At 41.8% G+C, this 21,933-nt stretch overlaps 1 protein-coding gene across 1 annotated transcript; it reads right to left on the bottom strand.

Annotated features, from left to right (window-relative positions):
- Positions 1-5,032: 5,032 nt before the first annotated feature.
- LOC115790427 (extracellular calcium-sensing receptor-like) lies at positions 5,033-10,732 on the bottom strand. The gene is made up of 10 exons (XM_030744247.1): positions 10,691-10,732; positions 8,810-8,964; positions 8,378-8,672; positions 8,113-8,199; positions 7,603-7,872; positions 7,180-7,383; positions 6,820-7,095; positions 6,241-6,468; positions 6,029-6,152; positions 5,033-5,943 (listed from the first exon to the last, which is right to left on the bottom strand). The coding sequence occupies exons 2-10, from the start codon at positions 8,917-8,919 to the stop codon at positions 5,033-5,035; spliced, it is 2,505 nt and encodes an 834-aa protein (XP_030600107.1). The 5' UTR covers positions 8,920-8,964; positions 10,691-10,732.
- Between the last annotated feature and the right edge of the window lie 11,201 nt (positions 10,733-21,933).

Here is a 21,933-nt window from a genome sequence, read left to right on the forward strand (position 1 = left end):
AAAAGCGGTCCTACATATTTGTTTAATATGTGCATTGAAGGACATATCCTGGTCAAAAATGACTCCAAGATTTCTCACAGTGTTACTGGAGGCCAAAGTAATGCCATCCAGAGTAAGTATCTGGTTAGACACCATGTTTCTAAGATTTGTGGGGCCGAGAACAAGAATTTCAGTTTTATCTGAATTTAGAAGCAGGATATTAGAGGTCATCCAGGCCTTAATATCTTTAAGACATTCCTGCAGTTTAACTAATTGATGTGTGTCATCTGGCTTCATTGATAGGTAAAGCTGAGTATCATCTGCATAACAATGAAAATTGGTGCAGTGCTTTCTAATAATACTGCCTAAGGGAAGCATGTATAATGTAAATAAAATTGGTCCTAGCACAGAACCCTGTGGAACTCCATAATTAACCTTAGTGTGTGAAGAAGACTCCCCATTTACATGAACAAATTGGAGTCTATGAGATAAATATGATTCAAACCACTGCAGTGCAGTACCTTTAATACCTATAGCAAGCTCTAATCTCTGTAATAAAATGTTATGGTCAACAGTATCAAAAGCTGCACTGAGGTCCAACAGGACAAGAACAGAGATGAGTCCACTGTCAGAGGCTCTAAGAAGATCATTTGTAACCTTCACTAATGCTGTTTCTGTACTGTGATGAATTCTGAAACCTGACTGAAACTCTTCAAATAAAAGAGAATAGTAAAGCAACGCAGTGGATGTATGTTGCATCAGAGGAAAATCCCGCTGACTATGTGTCTCGTGGATTAAGGGCTAAGAACCTTGTTACTTCCAACTGGTTTAGTGGACCAAGTTTTCTCTGGCAAGAGGAGCTTCCCAGTGGAGAGGTTAAGGTGGGAGACCTTCAATCAGAGGACCCAGAAGTATGCAAAGTAGTCGTACACCACACGACGGCAAGATTGGAGTCTTTGGCTGAATGCTTTGTGAAAGACAAGAAGCTGAGCTTAGAATCATAACTATTGTACAAAAATCAGTCTTCTTCAAGGAGATCAAGGAGCTTTAGTCCCGGAAAGAGTTAACTGAAGACAAGACAAGTAGGCTCTACTGACCCAATCCCTTCCTGGACCATAAAGGTGTCCTTCAAGTATAAGGTAGATTGAAGTAAGCTATGCTAAATCCATACGTCAAGCACCCAGCTATCTTACCAAAGACTAGCCACATCACAAGGCTACTGATCGATCACTATCATCAGCGAGTGGAACATCAAGGTTGGGGCATGACGATAAATGAGCTAAGAGCAAATGGCATTTGGATACTTGGATGCAGTCGAGCAGTATCATCCTATATCTATAACTGTGTCAAATGCAGGAAATTCAGACATGGAACAGAAGAGCAGAAGATGGTGAACCTGCCTAGCGAGAGGATGGAAACAACTCCCCCCTTGACATATTGTGGGATGGATTGTTGTGGTCCATATTATGTCAAAGAAGGAAGGAAAGAGCTCAAACGCTATGGACTGCTGTTCATGTGCCTGTGCTCTCATGCAGTACATATTGAGTTACTCGATGATCTGTCAACTGATGCGTTTCTTAATTCACTCCGTGCTTTCATTGCCCTACGCGGAAATGTCATCAGTTGTGGTCGGACCAGGGTACTGACTTTGTTGGGCAGGGAGAGAGTTCCTGGAAGCAGTAAAAGAAATGAAAGGAAAGTCTGCAATTTGGCTGCAAATTCATTATAAACCCTCCCTCTGTTGAAACCTGAAGAACATAGTTGAGCCATGATTGAACTCGAGAGGAGTAACAATGTGTTTTTACATCTTCTGCAAATTCTAGTGTTTCAAGTAAACATATTTTGACTGGACCAGATTCAACTGATTTTGAAGCCACGAACAGCTGGTTAAAATGCTTTTTACTGTAACTCCGCGACAGTTTGTCCTATCAAAAAATTCAAATGGTTCCTGAAAGCTCAGAAAGTGCACTTCACAGCCCTGTAGAGGTATTACGGTATTTGTTGCCAGAAGTCTGCACTTTTGAAGTACGTTGTGTCACAGCTTACACCTATGCCGTTATAGGGTTGACATGATTGGCCGAATGAGGTGTCAATCAAAATGGGAGGGTCTCTAGCCTGCCATATAAAACACACTACATACCAGTTAACAGGTTTAACATAAACTCCAGGAGAGGGGTTGAATCACACTCCTGAACACCTACTGAATGCACTCCAAAATATTACTCTGACAATTAATATACCTCAACCCAAACAAGAGTTAGAGTCCAAGAATAAACTCTGCAAATTTAACACTTTCACTCTTTTTTGCCCACACTGGGACCTTCATTAATAGCAGGTTCCCTTCCCAGGCTCCATTTGTATATGCCTGTGCAGGGCCACTACACATCTTAACCTATCACGTGTATCTTTCACAAAACCAAACCAAACCAAACTAAACAAACAAACAAAAGAAAAACAGCTCATGATCAGGAGAAGGCTCCTGTCCTTCACTTCAAAGAGCTGGCTCGTAGGGCCGGATCTTTCGCAAAACCCACCTCTAGAGGGCAATATTGCAGACATTGAGTATAGCTATAGGTACCTTGGCATCCCAAAGGCAAAGGGGAACCATAAAGAGGTCGCTAGGAAAGCTGTAACCACCAAGTACCTGCAGAGAGTAAGGCAAGTCCTGAGGAATCAGCAGAATGAGAAGGACAAGATCCTACCTACACCCTAATGGTCATCAGATATCAATTCAATTCAATTTCATTTATATAGTGCTGAATCACAACAAATAGTCGCCTCAAGGCACATTATATTGTAAGGTAAAAACCCTACAATAATTACAGAGAAAATGCAACAGTCAAAATAACCACCTATGAGAAAGCAGTTGGTGACAGTGGGAAGAAAAAAACTCCCCTTTAACAGGAAGTAACCTCATGCAGAACCAGGCTCAGGGAGCCCCAACCGGTCGCAGCAGACCGGTTGGGGCTGAGGGGAGGGAGACTGGACAAAAGACATACTGTGGAAGAGAACTAATGATTAAATGCAGAGTGGTGTATAAATAGAGTACAAGGAGGTGAATGAAAAGAAATACGCAGTGCAGTATTCAGTACTTCCTTTATATTCAAGAAAAGTTAGTTTTATAAAAACTGGCCAGTGTGCTTTTGAGTACACAACAGTTCCAGACAGACTGTCATGGCCCCAGGGTTCTGTTCTTTAATGGTTTTGTTTATCATTAGAATTTTTGACTTTTGGGGATTATTTAGAGGGTTTCTGTTAATTATTGGCATACTTTTAATTTTGGAGTTCCCAGTACCCCCAAGTATCTCCCTTTGCATAAAGTTGCTGTCAGCCTGTATTTGTTATTTTGACAGTGGTTATATCTTTTGTCTTGTGTCTAGAGTAACTTCCCCCACCAACTCATTAGGTTAATTGTCTTCTGCTGTGTTTTTATCTGTTCCCCATTTCCTTCGTTATATCTGGGTCTCCCTCTGTTCATTGTCACATCATACCACATGATTATGTGTTTCCTTGTTCTATGTTTCCCCAGATATTCCTAGCTTTTGGAATGTTTGCTCCTGCTCACCTACAGTTTGTACTTCTGAAAGAGTCCAGGATTAAGGATGCCTTTTGAGTTTATGCTCTGTCTCCCTACTCCTGCATTTGGTTCCACATCCTGCCAGCCATACAGCCGTTTTGTAATATGAATATACAGTAAGAGTGTAAGATGAATCATAGTTTAATGTGTAATTTATTTAAATAATGTAATTTACAGTTAATTTACATGTTATTATACGTCACAAACAAATGAAAGAATACACCGTGTTTCTATATTTACAATCATATGACCTCAGCACCAGTGGTGGACAGTAACGAAGTACAAATACTTCGTTACTGTACTTAAGTCGATTTTTCAGGTATCTGTACCTTACTTGAGTATTTATTTTTCTGACAACTTTTTACTTTTACTCACTACATTTTTACACAAATAGCTGTACTTTCTACTTCTTACAATTTCAAAACAAGCTCGTTACTTTATTTTTAATGCATCTGAGAAACGTTTGCATTTCCGGTCAGTGTGGGAGCCGGCTTCTGATTGCGAGCGGTTTTTTCTTGGAAGTCGCAACAACAGGGCGGGAGGGAACAGACACCCCACACGGTAGAGGGAGAGGCTCCTGCAACACTCGCTAGGAGACTGGAAAGAGCCAGAGGAAGTTGCGCTTTACATAGAGGCTGCACGCCGGAACGGTGAGGAAAATAAATGACAGAAAACGTAAAGGACAAAAAAAGTGTTTGCAGTTTGTCACACAGTGTGTCTGCTAGCTAAAAGAACAGCTGCTGTGTTTTAAGGGACAGCAAAGAATGAGCGATAACTTCACTCAGATGGAGAAAGATGTAAGAGAGAGGTAGAAACGTTCTCCAAAGAGCTACTTTTACTTTCTTACTTTGAGTAGATTTCAGAGCCTGTATTTTTTTACTTTTACTTGAGTACAGAAGTTGAACCAGTACTTCAACTTTTACCAGAGTAGTTTTTAACACAAGTACTTGTACTTCTACTTAAGTACAGAATGTCAGTACTTTGGCCACCACTGCTCAGCACTAAGATTTAAAATGACTATTAGTTTTATTTAAATGCATTATCCATCCATCCATTTTCTTCTGCTTATCATTTTCAGGGTCGTAGGGGATTGGGGGCTGAAGACTATCCCAGCTGTCGTAGGGTGAGAGGCAGCGTACACCCTGTACAGATCACCAGTCTGTCACAGGGCTAACACAAAGAGACAAACAACCATTCATGCTCACATTCATACCTACAGGCAATTTAGAATCACCAATTAACCTAACCCTACTAACTGCATGTTTTTGGACTGTGGGAAAAGACCGGAGTACCCAGAGAAAACTCCACACAGAAAGGCCCTGGCCAAAGAGGAATCAAACCAAGGACCGTCTTGCTGTGAGCCAACAGTGCTGACCTCCATGCCACCATGCTGTACTTAAATGCAGTATTTTTATTTCTTTTTTTGTCTGTAGAATGGAGAAAATTGACTTTGTATTTTGACATTAGATACATTGATTATGACTCAATGCCACGACCCATAATGGCTTTCTTTGTGTTCATCTCAGGTCTCAACAAGATTATGTAACATTTGGGCCCGAACAGTGTGATCAAGAGTCCAAAACTTGAGGCCAGGATGGCAAATACCTCCACTGCATCTGAATGTTTTCCAGGTGAGCTGACATAAGCAGGAACAAAGGCCACCCACACAGCACAGAAGATCAGCATGCTGAATGTGATGAGCTTGGCCTCATTAAAACTATCAGGTAGATTTCTTGACAGGAATGCAATTAGAAAACTGAGGAAAGCCAGGAAACCAATATAACCCAATAAGATTGCAAAACCAACAGTGGACCCAACTGCACACTCATAAACTATCTTATCATTGTGGTATTGGGTGTTTTTATGTGGAACTGGAGAGGATGAGACAAGCCAGGTAGTGCAGATGGCTGCCTGAACAGATGTAAGAACCAGAACTGTTCCTCTCTGCTGCATAGCACCAAACCACTTCAGACTGGCTCCACCTCCTGGTTTGGAGGCTTTGAACACAGCCAGAACAACCATGGTTTTTACCAGGATGCATGAGACACAAAGCACAAAGCTGATCCCAAATGCTGCATGCCTGAGTTGGCATGTCCACAGCCTGGGTCGTCCAATGAACAGCAGTGAACACAGGAAACACAACTTAAGTGAGAGCAATAGCTGGAAACTAAGTTCGGAATTGTTGGCACGTATTATAGGTGTTCTGCGGTGGTAGATGAAGATCCCAAGAACAACAGCACATATAAATGTGCCCAGCAATGAGGTTGCTGTCAAACAGATACCCAGAGGCTCATGGTAGGAGAGGAACTCTGTCTTCTTAGGAACACAGTGGTCACGCTGGAGGTTTGACCAAAAATCCTCTGGACAACTGGTGCACTCCAAGGAGTCTGACAAAAAGGAGAAGATGATGAAATGCACACTATATTTAATAAAATAACATTAAATATGGCATGCTGAAAGATAAACACCTACTGCTCTTATTAGTGATTTTTCCCTCTGAACAAGGGATGCAATCAAAACAGCATTCAGGTTCCCCCTTCTTTCTAACTATGTGGGTACCAGGAGGACAGCTCTCACTGCATACTGATCGAGGTGCCTATGGGATAAAATTAAATATTACCAGCTAGAATGACACATACTGTACATTTGACAAAAGGTAAGACTATGAATAGACCATATATAACCTTTTTGGATTCAAAGTTCCAGAAGATTTTGTCTTCATCAAGTATGAGTTCTTCACCTTTGAAACCTGACTTCTTAACCTCACCCACATGCTGAATTTTAGTGCTTCCATCAGGGAGCCACAACCAGTTCATCACATCATAAATTGGCAATGCATCACCATTCTCATCAAATGACACTTCATCACCCAATGGAGTGGTGAAGTTCACCCTTTCCAAGTAATAAACAAGCTTTTAAAAAGGGATGCATAAAAAATACATTACTTTTCATACTGCAAACAGTTACACCCAGTATTCAATATTCAAATATAATATTACATCTATTATACTTGAATAAAGAAATTCAATACAATCTAACTCAAAATCAAACAGGGCTCTTAACTTTTAATACTATATACGTAAACAGGTTAATAATCTCTCTGGTCTAAAACTCGACTTTCAGTCAGGAGTATTGAAAATCATTTTAGCTCACTTCATAGACATGTAAGTTTTGATGCTGTATTTAACAGGCTAAATTATTTTCTGAAAGTAATTTTAAAGGATATTATTTAATCATAGGTGGAGTGTAAACTGATATCACACCTGCCAGGGTTCCAGCATTTGCAAAGTGGCACAGCTGTTCCCACTGAAAGGCCCTCTTCCTGGCTTGCACCGCAGCATGTCATCAAGGGAATATGCCAGAGCATACACAGCTTTGTACACATTGTACTCTGGCCGGAGGTTGGAAATGTCTAAGAAGTCAGTGTTCACATTTTCTAGATCTTCCTGTCCAGTGCATAGTGCACCTCCACCTTCCACCCAGCCTGCTGGAGCTGGTGCAAATCTGCACTGAAATATGATTTCCCAAAATTGATTTACCTGATAAATATTGAAAAACGTTTGTCACACAGAATGAAAATATATAATTATTGCAACTACCATATTAAAAGGTTAAACTCTGACCATGCTGTTTCCATAGCTATTGTGATGTAGTTCAGGATGTATTTGTAACAGGAATTCCCTGAGCCCTGGTATTTCTCCTCGACGAATGGCGATGCCCAGTGTACCACCCAGGTATGGCATGAAGCGAGGTGTTTGGAGCACATCAGCTGCTGTCCAAGCTTCACTGGCCAACCACTGCAGGCCTGTTACATTCTGCCTTACTACCTGTGCATTGCATTATACCAAAATAAAAAAATTGACAGTGTAACTATTAACTACTTTAGTGCCATTATGCTGACATTGAAATTAGTGCTCATTGTGCAAATTAATTCTACATAATTAGTTTTCTGTACTCATTCAAACAAGGATATAATACATGGTTTGCAAAGTGTACTGATGCAGATCTCTGTAACTTGTAATGATCAAACTGTTTTAAAGCCAAACCTCTTCCATAAGATTTATCATGCGACTATAATGTTCAAAAACAATGACAACTCGAGCTGTGGATTTTTCCATGACATCCACAATCCTCCTGATTTCATCTGTGTCTTTGTCCCAGGGTAAAACCTCGACGTAAGCCAGGCATCCTTCACCAGACAGACTCAGCTCAGATTGGAAGGATCTGGCTGCATGAAGTCCATAATCATCAGCACTGACAAGCAGACCTGCCCAAGTCCAGCCGAAATATTTTAGAATCTGAATCATAGCACGTACCTAAGTGAACACAGATTTAAATGTAAGTGCTCAAACAACAAAATCTTTCATTTGAGTATGTGCTCATCACCATCCACAGAAAACAGAATCATTGCAATTTAGCTTAATAAAATCTAACAAAACATAAACTGTAGAAATGCAACATATTACTGAAATATATTTATGTTATTATATATTTGGTTGTGAAATTGGAATTATCTTCCTGAAAATCACTCTAACTTTTCCATTTTTATTTTTCACCTGGAAAGCATCACTTGGTATCGTCCTAAAGAAAGATGGATACTTTTGACGGTCACTCAGGCAGGAACATGTGGCAAAATAACTGACCTGTGAAAAATACAGACTTTATATTTTACAAAAATTCAAAGCTTTTACTGTCTCTTCTAATCTTTTTGGGTTGACTGCAGTGCGTTTTTATACCAAAGTGAAATTTGTAATTAAATCAAAATAATACAAGAAAACTAGAAGACTAGAAAACTATTGCATGTCTAAGCAGAAAACTTACCATAGGTACTTTGTACAGACCTAAGATGTTAGAGATAGCAATAGAATGTGTAGAGGAAGAATCACCCACAATCCCAATGACTGGAGGATTTCCAGCACATGTATCATCTACTGTAATTTTCTCCTCTTGACCACTGGCTAACGACAATGCTGCACGGAAACCAATTCCGAGTTCAAGGCAGTTATCATAAAGAGTGTATCCCAGAGTCACATTAGGGAGCAGGTTGGAGTTTCTGTTGATCTCATCAACAGCAAAGGCCATGGTTTGTGCGAGCCTAAATCCTAGGGCATAAACACTAAGAAAAAAAATGTTTACTATAGGATACTTGAAAAACATGTTGGAAAATTACTAATGTTAAAGACGAAGGAAACTAAATAACAACAACTAAAGAGCTGTTGTTTCATTTTTTTTCTGTTTCCCTGTCATACTTACCCATGGCAAGTAGGCTGTTGTGGCTTTGAGGTAAAAGATACATCAGGAACACTTGAAAAGAAGTGGATTTGAAAGAGTCCACCCAGAATCACATCTCCAGTCTTGTGCATCCCATTTAGATCAAACTGTCCCTGTAACTGACATGAGAAGGAAAACTGAGAAGAGGATACAGCAGAGAAATACAAGAAAATAATCAAGAACAAATTTGTTTTTAAAGATGACTTCATGACAGCTTTCTGAATTTCAGAGTCTAGTCATTAGGTTACTTTGCCATTCACTTTTATTGATGTGTTTCATCTTGCACACCACCCTTCACGAAAGAGGGATGAGTATGGGCAGGGCATAAAAGACTTCTCGTCTATGATTGTCTTTGTATCCAGGCAGACTCAATTAACACAGTAACAGTAAATTAGTTATCAGCAAGAACTCGCTTAAGAATTGGCCATGTAACAGTTGTTTTTGCATGTTTTGTTACTTTCGTATCTTATATTTGTCAAGTATCATAAAAGAAGAATGAATAGCAAAGCAAATAAAAATCATAATTTAAGCATAGTGCGGTTCATATATTTTTATCGTCTCAACAAAACCATAATAAAATCTTCCAGTCCAAATTTGAGTAGAAAAAGAAAACAAAACAGCTGATGGAGCGAAATATTTAGAGGAACGGGAAGGAAACCAGGCTGCAAAGGGCAACAAGACAGAAGAACAGCTCAGTGGGACTAAACAACAACAGGGAGCAAAAACTAAAATGAAAAGTGACAGCACAAAGCTGGGAAAACAGTCCAAGTGAAGATGGGGGAGGTGAGGTTGTGCAAGGGCGCAGTTCAGGAGGCCACCCAGGTGGCCATCAGTGGAGACAGAGACACTCTGCAGCATGTGGCCAGTGTTAGTGACAATGTTAAGAGCCCACACACATTTCTCTTTTGAGAAAAAATTTATAAAGAATTTCAAAAATCTTTTTAACTACAAACTTATTTAAGGAAATTTCCTTGACATGCGAAACTGTGACACCGGGGTGTCACTGTGGTTTCTTATGGATTAACTGGCTCAAAAACACAATGTGAAATGTCTTTTGTAACTGGTGCAGAAACACAACACAGGCAGTATTTGCCAGCTCAGAAATAAAGCATGAAATGTCATTATTAACTGGCTTGGAAATGTGAAACATAGTTTTAGGACTAGCTGGCTTGGGAACACAAAGTTCACCTTTATTGTCTGGCTTGAAAACAAAACTCCCCCAAGCTGGTCCATGAACAGAAAATCTAAATAACCATAAGCATGTTTTATTGCAGCAAAGTGATTGTAGTTTTTCCTTTTGAAAACTTTGTAAATTTGCAGGCTTCCGTGTATAAGCTTTTATTTTGAAGTGCACTTCCTGTTTAGCGCAGTGATCTGAATGTGAATGTAGCTTGTTTACTCTGAAATGCAATGGACACAGAGACACGGTTTATCCTGATTGTATCTTCAGTCATCGTCTCACTTGCAGCCCCTCCGAAGAGGCAAAAGGTGAACTAATTTATAAGTTAAAATATGGGAACATGTTTTGCTTGTTCTCTTTTTGTATGCATAAATGTAAGACTGCACTTTGTGTTTTCAGCTCTTACGTTGGTTGGTTATTGGTTGATACGGCTATGGTGAAAGGTCGTAGCTCAATAAAAACGCCACAAAGCATCAGTAAAGTCTCATCCTTGTTCGTGGGGCATGCTACAGTAAGAGCTTCACCTCAGCGTGCTACATCGAGCTGCCCATGAAGGCTAAGGACAACGGCAACGTCACAGGCAGCAAGCTGGAGCAGCTACGGTTAAAGGCTAACAAGCTAAGGCTAAAGGAGACGGTGAGCTACAATAACAAGGAGAATGGACAGCATTGAAGAGCAAAGACATAAGCTACAAACAGAAATAAATGAATCGAGAAGTTTATTACACAAAGGAGATACAGAGAGTATGTCACGGCAAGAATTAAAGGACAACATTGAACACAAAGAGAGACAATTAGGTGAGCTTAACGAAACAGCAGCTCAGTTAATACTGCCCAGGCGTTCAGAGCGGTCTAGCGTGCTAACGGAGAAAATTCTAGCATATAATAAAGACGAATGAACGAAAAAACTACAAAGCCTCTATGATCAATGGAAAGTACTAATCAGAACATCCAGGGAAAGCCTCAAAACTGATTTATCCGAGCAAGCGTTATGTGCTATGGCAGATGATATTGAAAAGAAATTGCAGGACATGATGAAAGTGTACAGTGAAATAAGGGAGCGTAGTACACCATCTCCTGACACTAGACGCAGAATGGACTCTTGTGAAGCAGTAAATAAGGACATTATGAAAATACTTAATGAACGTATAGTAGCAATAGATGACTTTGATTCGGCTACAGAAAGGCAATGTCTTCATCAGCTCCTGACACACCAATACGCCCGTTCTATCTACGGTACTGCCTCTCAGTTAAGTGTTGGCAAGCAGTCTGATACTTCAAGCATCGCAGCTAAAAGGATTGATGCAGCTGCAGAGTTAGCTGCAAAGGAAGCGGAATATAAAATCGTGCAAGAGGAAATTAGACAAAAGGAAAAAATAAGAGACATAGAGGAGCAACACAGAAAGGAATTGGAGGTACAAAAATCAGAGCTTGAGCGTTTGAAGGCAGAAAAGGAAATGCAAGCTGCTCGTGCGAAACTTGAGACCTATGACAGAGAAATGAACATGGATATGGACAATCAGCAAATGCAAAATGATTATATGCTTTTCTCTGTTGACCATCAATCCTTAGCACCAGCACCCTCTAGTGGCTCAGTGGCTCAGTGCCGCGAAACAATGTGTCAATCCCCGCTGCAAACGATCCGAACCATCAAGTCGTCATTCAAACACCCCCTACAGACATTTCCCAGTTAGCCCAAGCAATTCAAAACAGTATAGCCATAAACAGAATCCCAATGCCAATGCCCACAGTTTTCAGTGGAGATCCAATTACCTACATAGAATGGAAGGCATCGTTCACTTCACTTGTGGACTGCAAAGGAATCTCACCTGCTGATAAACTCCACTTGCTAAAAAGGTACGTCACAGGCTCGGCACAAAAATGTCTAGAGGGCATATTTTATCACAGTGATGAAGAGGCATATAAGGATGCATGGCAAAAGCTTGACCAATGTTATGGTCAGCCATTTGTTGTCCAACGAGCTTTTAGAGACAAATTGTCAAAATGGCCGAAAATAAGTTCAAAAGATGTGGAAGGACTAAGGACATTTTCAGACTTTCTAAATGCATGTCTCCAAGCCATGCCCCATGTGAAAGGTCTAGAGATTCTAAGTGACTGTGAGGAGAACCAAAGGTTGTTGCAGAAAGTTCCAGATTGGCTGGCAGCCCGTTGGAATCGTCAGGTCACAGTTGCACTTATGGGCGGCAAAGATTTTCCTTTGTTCAAGGAATTTGCACAATTTGTGGCAGTTGAGGCAGAAATCGCGTGCAACCCTGTCACTTCTTCATATGCTCTTCATTCATGCAGTTCATCCTACGAGAAAAGGACTACAAAGGACTTTAAACCAAACAGATCCACTCACGTCTTCACAACGCAAACTATGGTACAAAACAATAAGGGAAGGACAACCAACACTAAATTAAAGGTGCCCTGCATGTTTTGCAAAGATGAAAATCACCAGCTGTTCAAGTGTCCAAACTTCTCAGAAAGGCCCTTAGAGGAGAAGCGCACATATGTTAAGGACAATAAGTTGTGCTATGGATGTTTAAAGGTGGGTCATAATGCCAAAGATTGTCACCACAGACACACATGTGACATTTGCAAGGGAAGGCATCCCACTTGTCTGCACAATGACAATCACAATGCCAATGAAAGGTTTCCAAGCCCTGTCAACGCAGCTCCTAGCACTCCACAAGAAACTACGGCAGTCACAGCTCTCAGTGTTACAAAGGTGGGTCAGTCAAATAGCACATCCATGATCGTTCCTGTATGGGTGTCCACGGTTCAGAGCCCTACTAACGAGCAATTAGTGTACGCACTTTTAGACACACAAAGTGGCAGCACATTTGTCAGTGAAGAAGTAAGCAACCAGTTACAAGCAGACACTCACCCTGTAAAGTTAAAGCCATCTACTATGCTGGGTGTCCATTCTATTGTTAAGAGTCACAGAGTATCTGGATTGTGTGTGAGAGGTCACGATTCAGACGTTCGCATTGATCTTCCCCCCTCATACACCAAGGACTTTATACCAATTAACTATGACAATATACCCACCAGTGACACAGCAAAACAATGGCCCCACCTGACAGAAATCTCTGATAAGATACCACCTCTTCTAAGTTGTGATGTTGGACTCCTTATCGGATTTAACTGTCCCAGATCTCTAGCCCCAAGACAAGTTCTACTAGGAGAAGGCAATGAGCCCTATGCAATCCGCATGGACCTAGGGTGGAGCATTGTTGGAGGCTCCACATTTGCGCTCAGTGAAACCAAGTCAAGTTTGTGTCATAGAGTCACAGTGAAGGAACTACCCCCTGTAACTCCCATGGATGTGATTAATGTGCTAGAGTCAGATTTTAAGGACACAAAAGCAAGCGACAAAACTGTCTTGCAAGAGGATCTCATCTTTTTGGACAAGCTCAAGGAAGAAATAAGGAAAAACAAACAAGGACACTGTGAGATGCCTCTACCATTCAAACAAAGGCCACACTTACCTGACAACAGAAGGCTTGCTGAAATCAGACTTGAACACTTAAAGCGAAAGTTCAATAAAGACGAGAAATACAAAAGAGACTACATAACTTACATGAAAGACATTATTGAAAGGGGTGACGTTGAAGAAGCACACAACGAAGGAAAACAAGGTGAACAATGGTACATACCCCATCACGGGATTTATCATCCCAAAAAGCCCACTAAACTGCGTGTTGTATTCGATTGTTCAGCCAAACACAATAGTACAAGTCTAAACGATCATCTTTTCCAAGGGCCAGACCTAATCAATAATCTAACAGGCATCCTCCTACGGTTTAGACAACATCCTATTGCTCTCATGTGCGATATAGAAAAGATGTTCCACCGGTTTCATGTCCAGCAGTGTGACAGAGACTACCTGCGTTTTCTGTGGTGGAAAAATGGCAACACAGAGACACAGCCACAGGTTTACAGAATGAAGGTACATCTTTTTGGTGCAGCATCATCCCCAGGCTGTGCAAATTATGGACTAAAGTACTTAGCAAAAGAACATTGTCACACACACCCTGTGGGATCTGAGTTAATGGAGAAAGACTTTTATGTAGACGATGGAGTCACAAGCACAAACACAGCTGAAAGGGCAATACAGCTTGCACAAGAGGCTACAGAAATATGTGCACAAGGAGGGCTCCGTCTACACAAATTTATCTCAAACAACCCTGCTGTCCTACAAAGCATTCCATCATCAGAATGTGCAATAGAGACCAAAACAAAAGACTTAACATTCAAAGACATGCCACAAGAAAGGGCCTTAGGCATTCAATGGAAGGACTGTTTCAAGTTTGACAACACTTTAAAGGATCAGCCACCAACACGCTGAGTCATCCTATCAACTGTCGCATCCATCTACGATCCCCTTGGCTTCCTGACGCCATACGTGCTAATCGGAAAACAGATCCTGCAGGAAATGTGCCACCAAGGTATCAACTGGGACGACCCCCTGCCAGAAGCACTGAGGCCAAGGTGGGAGAGCTGGCAATGTGACTTTGCCAATCTAGACAAAGTAAACATAACTCGCTGTTACCTCCCAGCTAGTTTTAGAGACATTAAAGGAATAGAGTTGCACCACTTTTCAGATGCGAGTACAAGTGGTTATGGACAATGCACCTATTTAAGAGCCATAAATGAGAAAGAGGAGATCCACCGCTCACTAGTGATAGGTAAAGCCCGTGTTTCTCCTACCAAGCTGACCACAACACCCAGACTTGAGCTCACAGCAGCTGTAGTATCAACGGCAGTCAGTAACATGCTAAGAGAGGAACTCTGTTATGCTCAAGTCAAAGAGTATTTTTGGACTGATTCAAAGGTACTTTTGGGCTATATAAACAATGATGCATGTCGTTTCCACACCTTTGTGGCATATAGAGTCCAAAAGATTCGGCAATGTACAAGCCCTCAGCAATGGTTTTATGTGTCATCAGCAGAGAACCCAGCCGATAGTGCATCTAGGGGTAAAACTGTCACTGAACTTCTCTCATCTGACTGGTTCACTGGCCCTTCCTTTCTCTGGGAGAGGGACCTGCCCACAATACCAAGTATAGAGCTAGATCTGTCCATTGGAGATCCAGAGGTCCGAAAAACACAGACAATATTAACTAAAGTTACAGAGACATTCAGCCTTGCAGAACGTCTGTCAAAGTTCTTGTCATGGTCTAAAGCAGTCAAAGCTGTAGCACGTCTCTCAAGAAAGGTCAGAAAGGTCAAATCAAATGCACCTACAACAGTGAGTGAACAAGAAAGAGCGGCACATGTCATTATCCAGGATGTACAAAAACAAACATATGGAAAAGAGATAAAGCTGTTAAGCAAAGGCAGTCAGCTCCCACATCACAACAAACTGTTCCACCTAGATGTTTTTGTGGACAAGGATGGTCTACTCAAGGAGACTTTCATCCACCAAAGACTGTTTCAAACATCCTATTGTTATCCCAAAAGAGCATCATGTGACCAAACTCATAATATCTCACTGCCATGACAAAGTAAAGCATCAAGGAAAAGGCTTCACCATAAACGAAATCAGATCTACTGGTTACTGGATCCCAGGTATGAGCAGAACAGTTGCATCTTTCATCCGTCAGTGTGTCATCTGTCGCAGACTCCGCAGGGCTCCAGAGGGCCAAAGAATGAGTGACTTACCTGCTGAACGCTTAGAGCCATCTCCTCCCTTCACATACTGCGGTGTGGACTGTTTTGGCCTGTTTGTTACCATAAAAGGAAGAAAACAACATAAACGGTATGGACTAATATTTACTTGCTTTTGCTCCCGTGCCATTCACATTGAGTTATTAGACGACCTATCCACTGACACATTCATAAAGGCATTAAGGTGTTTCATTGCTATTAGGGGTTCAGTCCGTCAAATCCAGTGTGATCAGGGAACAAACTTTGTTGGCACACAAAATAAGCTTAAAGCAGCCCTAAATGGACTAGACACTCAAAGACTGAGCACTTATTTGTCCCAAAAACAGTGCGACTTTGTGATGAATGCACCTCACTCCAGTCATGCAGGTGGAGTGTGGGAACACCAGATAAAGACTGTCAGAGGTGTATTGAATACAACTCTGTCACTCGCCCATGGTAGACTTAATGATGCTTCATTAAGGACTTTATTCTATGAAGCTATGGCCATAGTCAATAGCCGCCCACTGACAGTTGATAACCTTAATAATCCTGACAGCTTAGAACCCCTTACCCCTAACCATCTGCTCCACATGAAATCCAGCGCAGCACTGCCCCCACCTGGTGCTTTCGCAAAGGAGGACCTCTACGGAGCAAAGAGATGGCATCGTGTGCAGTTTCTGGCAGAGCAGTTCTGGTGCAGGTGGAGGCGCGAGTATCTACACAACATTATCGCCAGGCAGCGCTGGCACTCACCAAAAAGAAATCTGAAAGTAGGTGATGTTGTGTTGGACATTGATGAACTGTTACCCAGAGGTGAATGGAGACTTGCCAGAGTCTTAGAGACTTTTAGTGGCAAGGATGAACTCGTGAGAAGAGTAAAAATCTTCTTTGGAGACAAGAGATTGAATAACAAAGGGCAACATTCCAATAAGCTTTTTATTGTAGAGCGTCCAGTACAAAAGCTAATCTTGATATTAAAGTGTTCATAAGTTACTAAGTAAAAATGGTTATCTCATTGAAAATTATTTGTTGTTGTTCGGATGTTAACCAACAAACACTCATAATTTTGGTGGGAGTGTAAATAACCATAAGCATGTTTTATTGCAGCAAAGTGATTGTAGTTTTTCCTTTTAAAAACTTTGTAAATTTGCAGGCTTCCGTGTATAAGCTTTTATTTTGAAGTGCACTTCCTGTTTAGCGCAGTGATCTGAATGTGAATGTAGCTTGTTTACTCTGCAATGCAACAGTCAGAGAGACACGGTTTATCCTGCTTGTATCTTCAGTCATCTTCTCACTTGCAGCCCCTCCAAAGAGGCAAAAGGTGAACTAATTTATAAGTTAAAATATGGGAACATTTTTTTGCTTGTTTTCTATTTGTATGCATAAATGTAAGACTGCACTTTGTGTTTTCAGCTCTTACGTTGGTTGGTTATTGGTTGATACGGCTATGGTGAAAGGTCGTAGCTCAATAAAAACGCCACAAACCATCAGTAAAGTCTCATCCTTGTTCGGGGGGCATGCTACAGAAAACATCATCTCTACTGTTGGAAACTGGTAGCTCACAGTCAGTGCAAATGTTTACATAGAAAACAAATCATCTGCCAGCACAAAAACACATGATGCAGTCTCAGAGAATTGCAGTTTGGGTGGACGAGGAACATTGGAGAGCAAAACTGTTTTACTGGTAGGTTTGAGCTAGGGCATGCAGCATCAGGATGGTGTGCAGATCTCACAGCATTGGCAGATACGAGCTAGGGAGCAGTCTTGGACAGCTGTGTTGAGCGCCAATGGCAAGAGCCTCACTTCCTCCTGGAAGAGGAGGAGGCAGGTGAGAATGAGGCTGACTCTACAGACAAGCTGGGCAGTGGGACCTGAGATGAGCAGAGTGGTGGTGTTGGAACAGCTGAGTTGCATCAGGGCTTGAATTTGGGGAAGGCGCTGTGATGGCAAGGAGGAAGTCAGTTGACGGGATGGTGATGGAGAATTGACAGGCTGAAGGAGGGGTGATGGGGCATTGGCTTGCAGTAGGGAGGATGAATCACACCCCCTGATTGGCTGTCACTGAGCTGTTGTGTGAGGCAGGCAAAATAGAATCCCAGTGCAGGATTTGGGAGACAGGGACTGAACGCAAAAGCTGCTTTATTGCTGGTATACACACAGGGAAAATATACTAATTATGCACAGGGCTGGACTGGAGCTAGAAACACATAATCTAGAAACTGGGAAGCTAGCTCTTCAGCTTTCGACCACAGGCCACCTAGCAGAGAAGAAGCAGCAGATGAGGGACAGTTAGTCTGTGGGTATGAGGTTGCAGATTCAGGCTAGAGTAATCAAACTCACAAGCAATTTGTACATTCATACAGAGTAGGGGCAAGGATGCAGGGGAGAGTCTATGCAAAGAAGCCCAGACCTCCCTCTCCCCAGCCATCTTCTCCAGCTTGGGGGGTGGGGGCACTGGGGTCTTCCCAGGCCAGCCAAGAAATATAATATCATCAGTGTGTTCCGGGTCTATCCTGGGGCCTCCTGCTGGTAGGACATGCCTTGAACCCCCTCACCCAGGTGGCATCCTAGTTATATGCCTGAACCACCTCCACTGGCTCCTTCCAGTGTGGAGGAGAAGCAGCTTTATTCCCTTGCAAAAGACTTAACTCCCTAAAGGGCAGCCACCTTTTGGCCAGCATTTGGAGAATGCTCATTTCCACCATATGTATCTGTGACCTCATTTGTTTGTTCACTGTTCAGATCTCCATGACCATAGGTGAGGGTAGGAGTGTAGATTGACTGGCAAAAATTGACAGTTTGCTTTCATGCACCGCACTCCCTTAATTACAATGACCGATACAATATCTGCATCACTGCAGACATGGCAACAATCCATCTGTCAATTTCCAGCTCCACTCTCCACACACTCATGAACAAGACCCCAAAATACTTCTCTACTTGCATTGGCAACTCATCCCTTACCTGGAGTGGGCCCTTCACCCTTTTTCAGCTGAGAACCATGGCCTTGGACTCCGAGTTGCAGATTCTCACTGTGGCCACATCATACTTGCGTGCAAAGTTGCAGTACGAGCTGGGCATTTCCAATATGAGCATTTATGACCTGAGGGTGCAGGAAGACTTTACTGGGATAAACCCCTCTCCAAGAGATTGTTTCCCAAGCCTGAGCCAATTCAGTGTTTTTTTTAATATAGTGCTAAATCACAACAAATGCCACAAAAGCATTTTATATTGGAAGGTAAAGACCATACAACAATTACAGAGAAAACTCAACAGTCAAAAAGACCCCTGTGAGCAAGCACTTGGCGATAGCAGAATGGAAAAACTCCCTTTTAACAGGAAGAAACCTCTAGCAGAACCAGGCTCAGGGCAGGGTAACCTTGTGGAAGTGATTAGTCCACAAGAGGCAGACCCAAGTTATCTCTTCGGGTTTCACATGACTTCAACTTCAACTTCAAATACTTTATTATCCCCGAGGGGCAATCTGTAAAAACAGTCAAACATACACACATACAACCAGGGACACAATCATCTAAGTTCAAAAAGTCAACAGTATTAGGAATAAAAGAGAATTTAAATCTGTTTGTTCTGCATTGTGGCAGAGAGTACCTCCTTCCTGAAGGCAATAACTGATACAATGAGGACAGGGGGTGAGCGCTATCACCCCGAATCCTTTTTGCCTTTTGGGTGGCTCGAACCCTGTACAGGAAGGCAAGATCATTAAAACTTAGATTTGCGACCTTGCTACACAGTTTCACAACGTTCTCTAACCTTCTTTTGTTCTTAAGGCTCAGAGAACCGAACCAACAGATTAAAGAAGAGGTTAAAACAGACTCAATAAAACAAGAATAAAACATTTTCATAAAAATGTTATCCACGTTAAAACCCCTAAGTTTTTGATACAAATACATACGCTGATGAGCTTTTGCACAAATGGCATCTGTATTTGCATCAAATGACAGTTTGCTGTCTAGTATAATGCCCAAATATTTGTATTTCTCCACTACCTCTATTTCCTGGCCATGAATATGAACAGCAGGTACCGATGAGGTTTTTGTTTTTTATGCATTTATGTCCAGAAAGGAATTCCCACACCATGTTACAAAATCGTCCACAACTGGGCCGTGGTCAGGATCTGCATCACGGAGCAAAGAAATGATCACTGAGTCATCTGCATATTTAATTATATGTCTGTTCTTATAATGGCTCTGACACTCTTTTGTGTAGAGAACAAATAAAAGTGGAGAAAGGACACATCCCTGAGGGGAACCAGTGGAGGATAAAAGCAAATCTGATAAAATGCTGTTGACTCGCACTCTCTGTGGTCTATCTGTTAAAAAATCCATAAGCCAAGATACCAGACCAGAATCAAGATTGTATGTACTAATAAGATTTTTCGCTAAAATATGGGGCTAGATGCATCCAGATGCTCCAGAACCTTGTGGAGCAAAGTGCACACAGCATCCTCCACACCCCTCCCTGTTCTATAGGCAAATTGGAGGGGGTCTAATTTTGTCTCAGTGGCACAAAAAATTTCATTTCTTACAAGTTTCTCAAATATTTTCATTACAAGTGAAGTTAACGCTACAGGACGGTTATCATTTAATGATTTAGGTGCTTTAACTTTGGGCACTGGTACAATAATAGAGTCCTTCCAAATACGTGGCACTTTATGAAACTCAAGAGATTTTGAGAAAAGAAATGAAAAAATTCCAGCCAATTGCTCTGCGCAGTTTTTAAGGAGACGTCCATTTATTTTATCTGGGCCTGGACTTTTCCGCTCTTTCACCCCTTTAACTGATTTGAGTACCGATAATCTGTTAGTATTAATAACCGACTGTTTTCGAGAAACATCCCTGTAGACAGCCAGTTCTTCATTAAAATTGTGAATGTTAAAACGGTTGTAAAAAAGGTTCAAATCATTTGCCAGCTCAAAATCAGACACACCTCCAAAAGAAATAGGACACTTCCTGGGTTGCAAACCCATAATAGACTTAACCCCCTCCCAAGCAGAGCGTGAGAGTCCTGTGCCCAGCAGTGACTGCACTTTATCTTTATATTTAATTTTGGCAAGCTTCAATTCTCTTTTCACTTGCTTTTGCAACTCTCTGCTATGAACAACATCACCACGGTTGAATGCAATATTTCTCTGATTAATAATACTTTTCAGAGCCTTGGATACCCATGGTTTGTTGTTTGGAAATATGCAAATTTCCTTCTTTGGGATTATCAAGTCTTCACAGAAATTAATGTATGCTGTGACAGTCTCTGTAATTTCATCTAGGTCATAGCAGGTTCTTTTAAATAAGTCCCAATCGGTACAAGAGAAACAGTCTTGATGGGTCTGAATAGACTCCGCTAATCACACTGGAACCAAGCGACGCTAGGGTTTTGTTCCTTTCAGGACAGATTTATAGGTGGGAACCAAATAAACAACATTGTGGTCAGACATGCCAAGAGGAGCTTTGCTAAGAGATTTATATGCTCCCTTAATGGAGCCATAACAAAGATCCAGAGTCTTCAAATTCCTCGTGGGGCAATTTACATATTGATGCAGGTTAGTGAGCGACCTCCCAAGTTTAAATTGGTTAAAGTCACCCATTACAAAATTGGGGGCATCTGGTGCGATGCATTGCAGTCTATGTACCTTCTCCACTATGCTCCTAGTGGCGACTTCCACATTCGCCCTCGGGTGAACGTACACAAGAGTAACAAATATCGGTGGGAATTCTCTTGGTAAATAAAAAGGACGCAGAGAGGCAGATAAAAGTTCAACATCAGGAGAACACAGTGATTCCTTCACCACAGTGTTACGACACCAGTTCTTATTAATATAAAAACAGAGACCCCCGCCCAGGGCCTTACCAGTCACAGTCGGGTCTCTGTTGAGCCTCAGCAGTTCTCCAAAACCACTGATTTCCAGCTCCGATTGTAAGTCCCGCTGCTTGAGCCACGTCTCTCTAAGAGCGATGAGACAAGCATTCTTGTATTCTGGTAAAAAGTTGACGTTAGCCTGAAGAATGTCAACTTTATTCCGCAGAGACTGCGCGTTGGCGAGGATGATTGTGGGAAGAGGAATCCTCCGATGGCCTTGCCTTCTCAGTCTCTGTCGCACTCCTCCGCGTCTGCCCCTTTTCCTCACCGCCGTTGGTTTAGATCTCCAGTTCTTGTTCATTGTGGTGAAGTCATGGCGAAGAATTTCGGCCGGTAAGGCCGCCATGAGCTTAACATCTCCGACAAAGGGGTTCCGTAAAAACAAAAGGGACTCCCGA

Source organism: Archocentrus centrarchus, chromosome 13 (assembly GCF_007364275.1).
Source record: "Archocentrus centrarchus isolate MPI-CPG fArcCen1 chromosome 13, fArcCen1, whole genome shotgun sequence".
NCBI lineage: Eukaryota > Metazoa > Chordata > Actinopteri > Cichliformes > Cichlidae > Archocentrus > Archocentrus centrarchus.

What these genes read in the sequence shown, in the direction of transcription:
- LOC115790427 (XM_030744247.1), bottom strand. Translation starts at nt 8,919, where the DNA reads ATGCACAAGACTGGAGATGTGATTCTGGGTGGACTCTTTCAAATCCAC. An exon ending in GTCTGTACAAAGTACCTATG is followed by an intron (nt 8,200 to 8,377) that starts GTAAGTTTTCTG and finishes TATTTTTCACAG; the next exon opens with GTCAGTTATTTTGCCACATG. An exon ending in AAAAATCACTAATAAGAGCA is followed by an intron (nt 5,944 to 6,028) that starts GTAGGTGTTTAT and finishes CCTTTTTGTCAG; the next exon opens with ACTCCTTGGAGTGCACCAGT.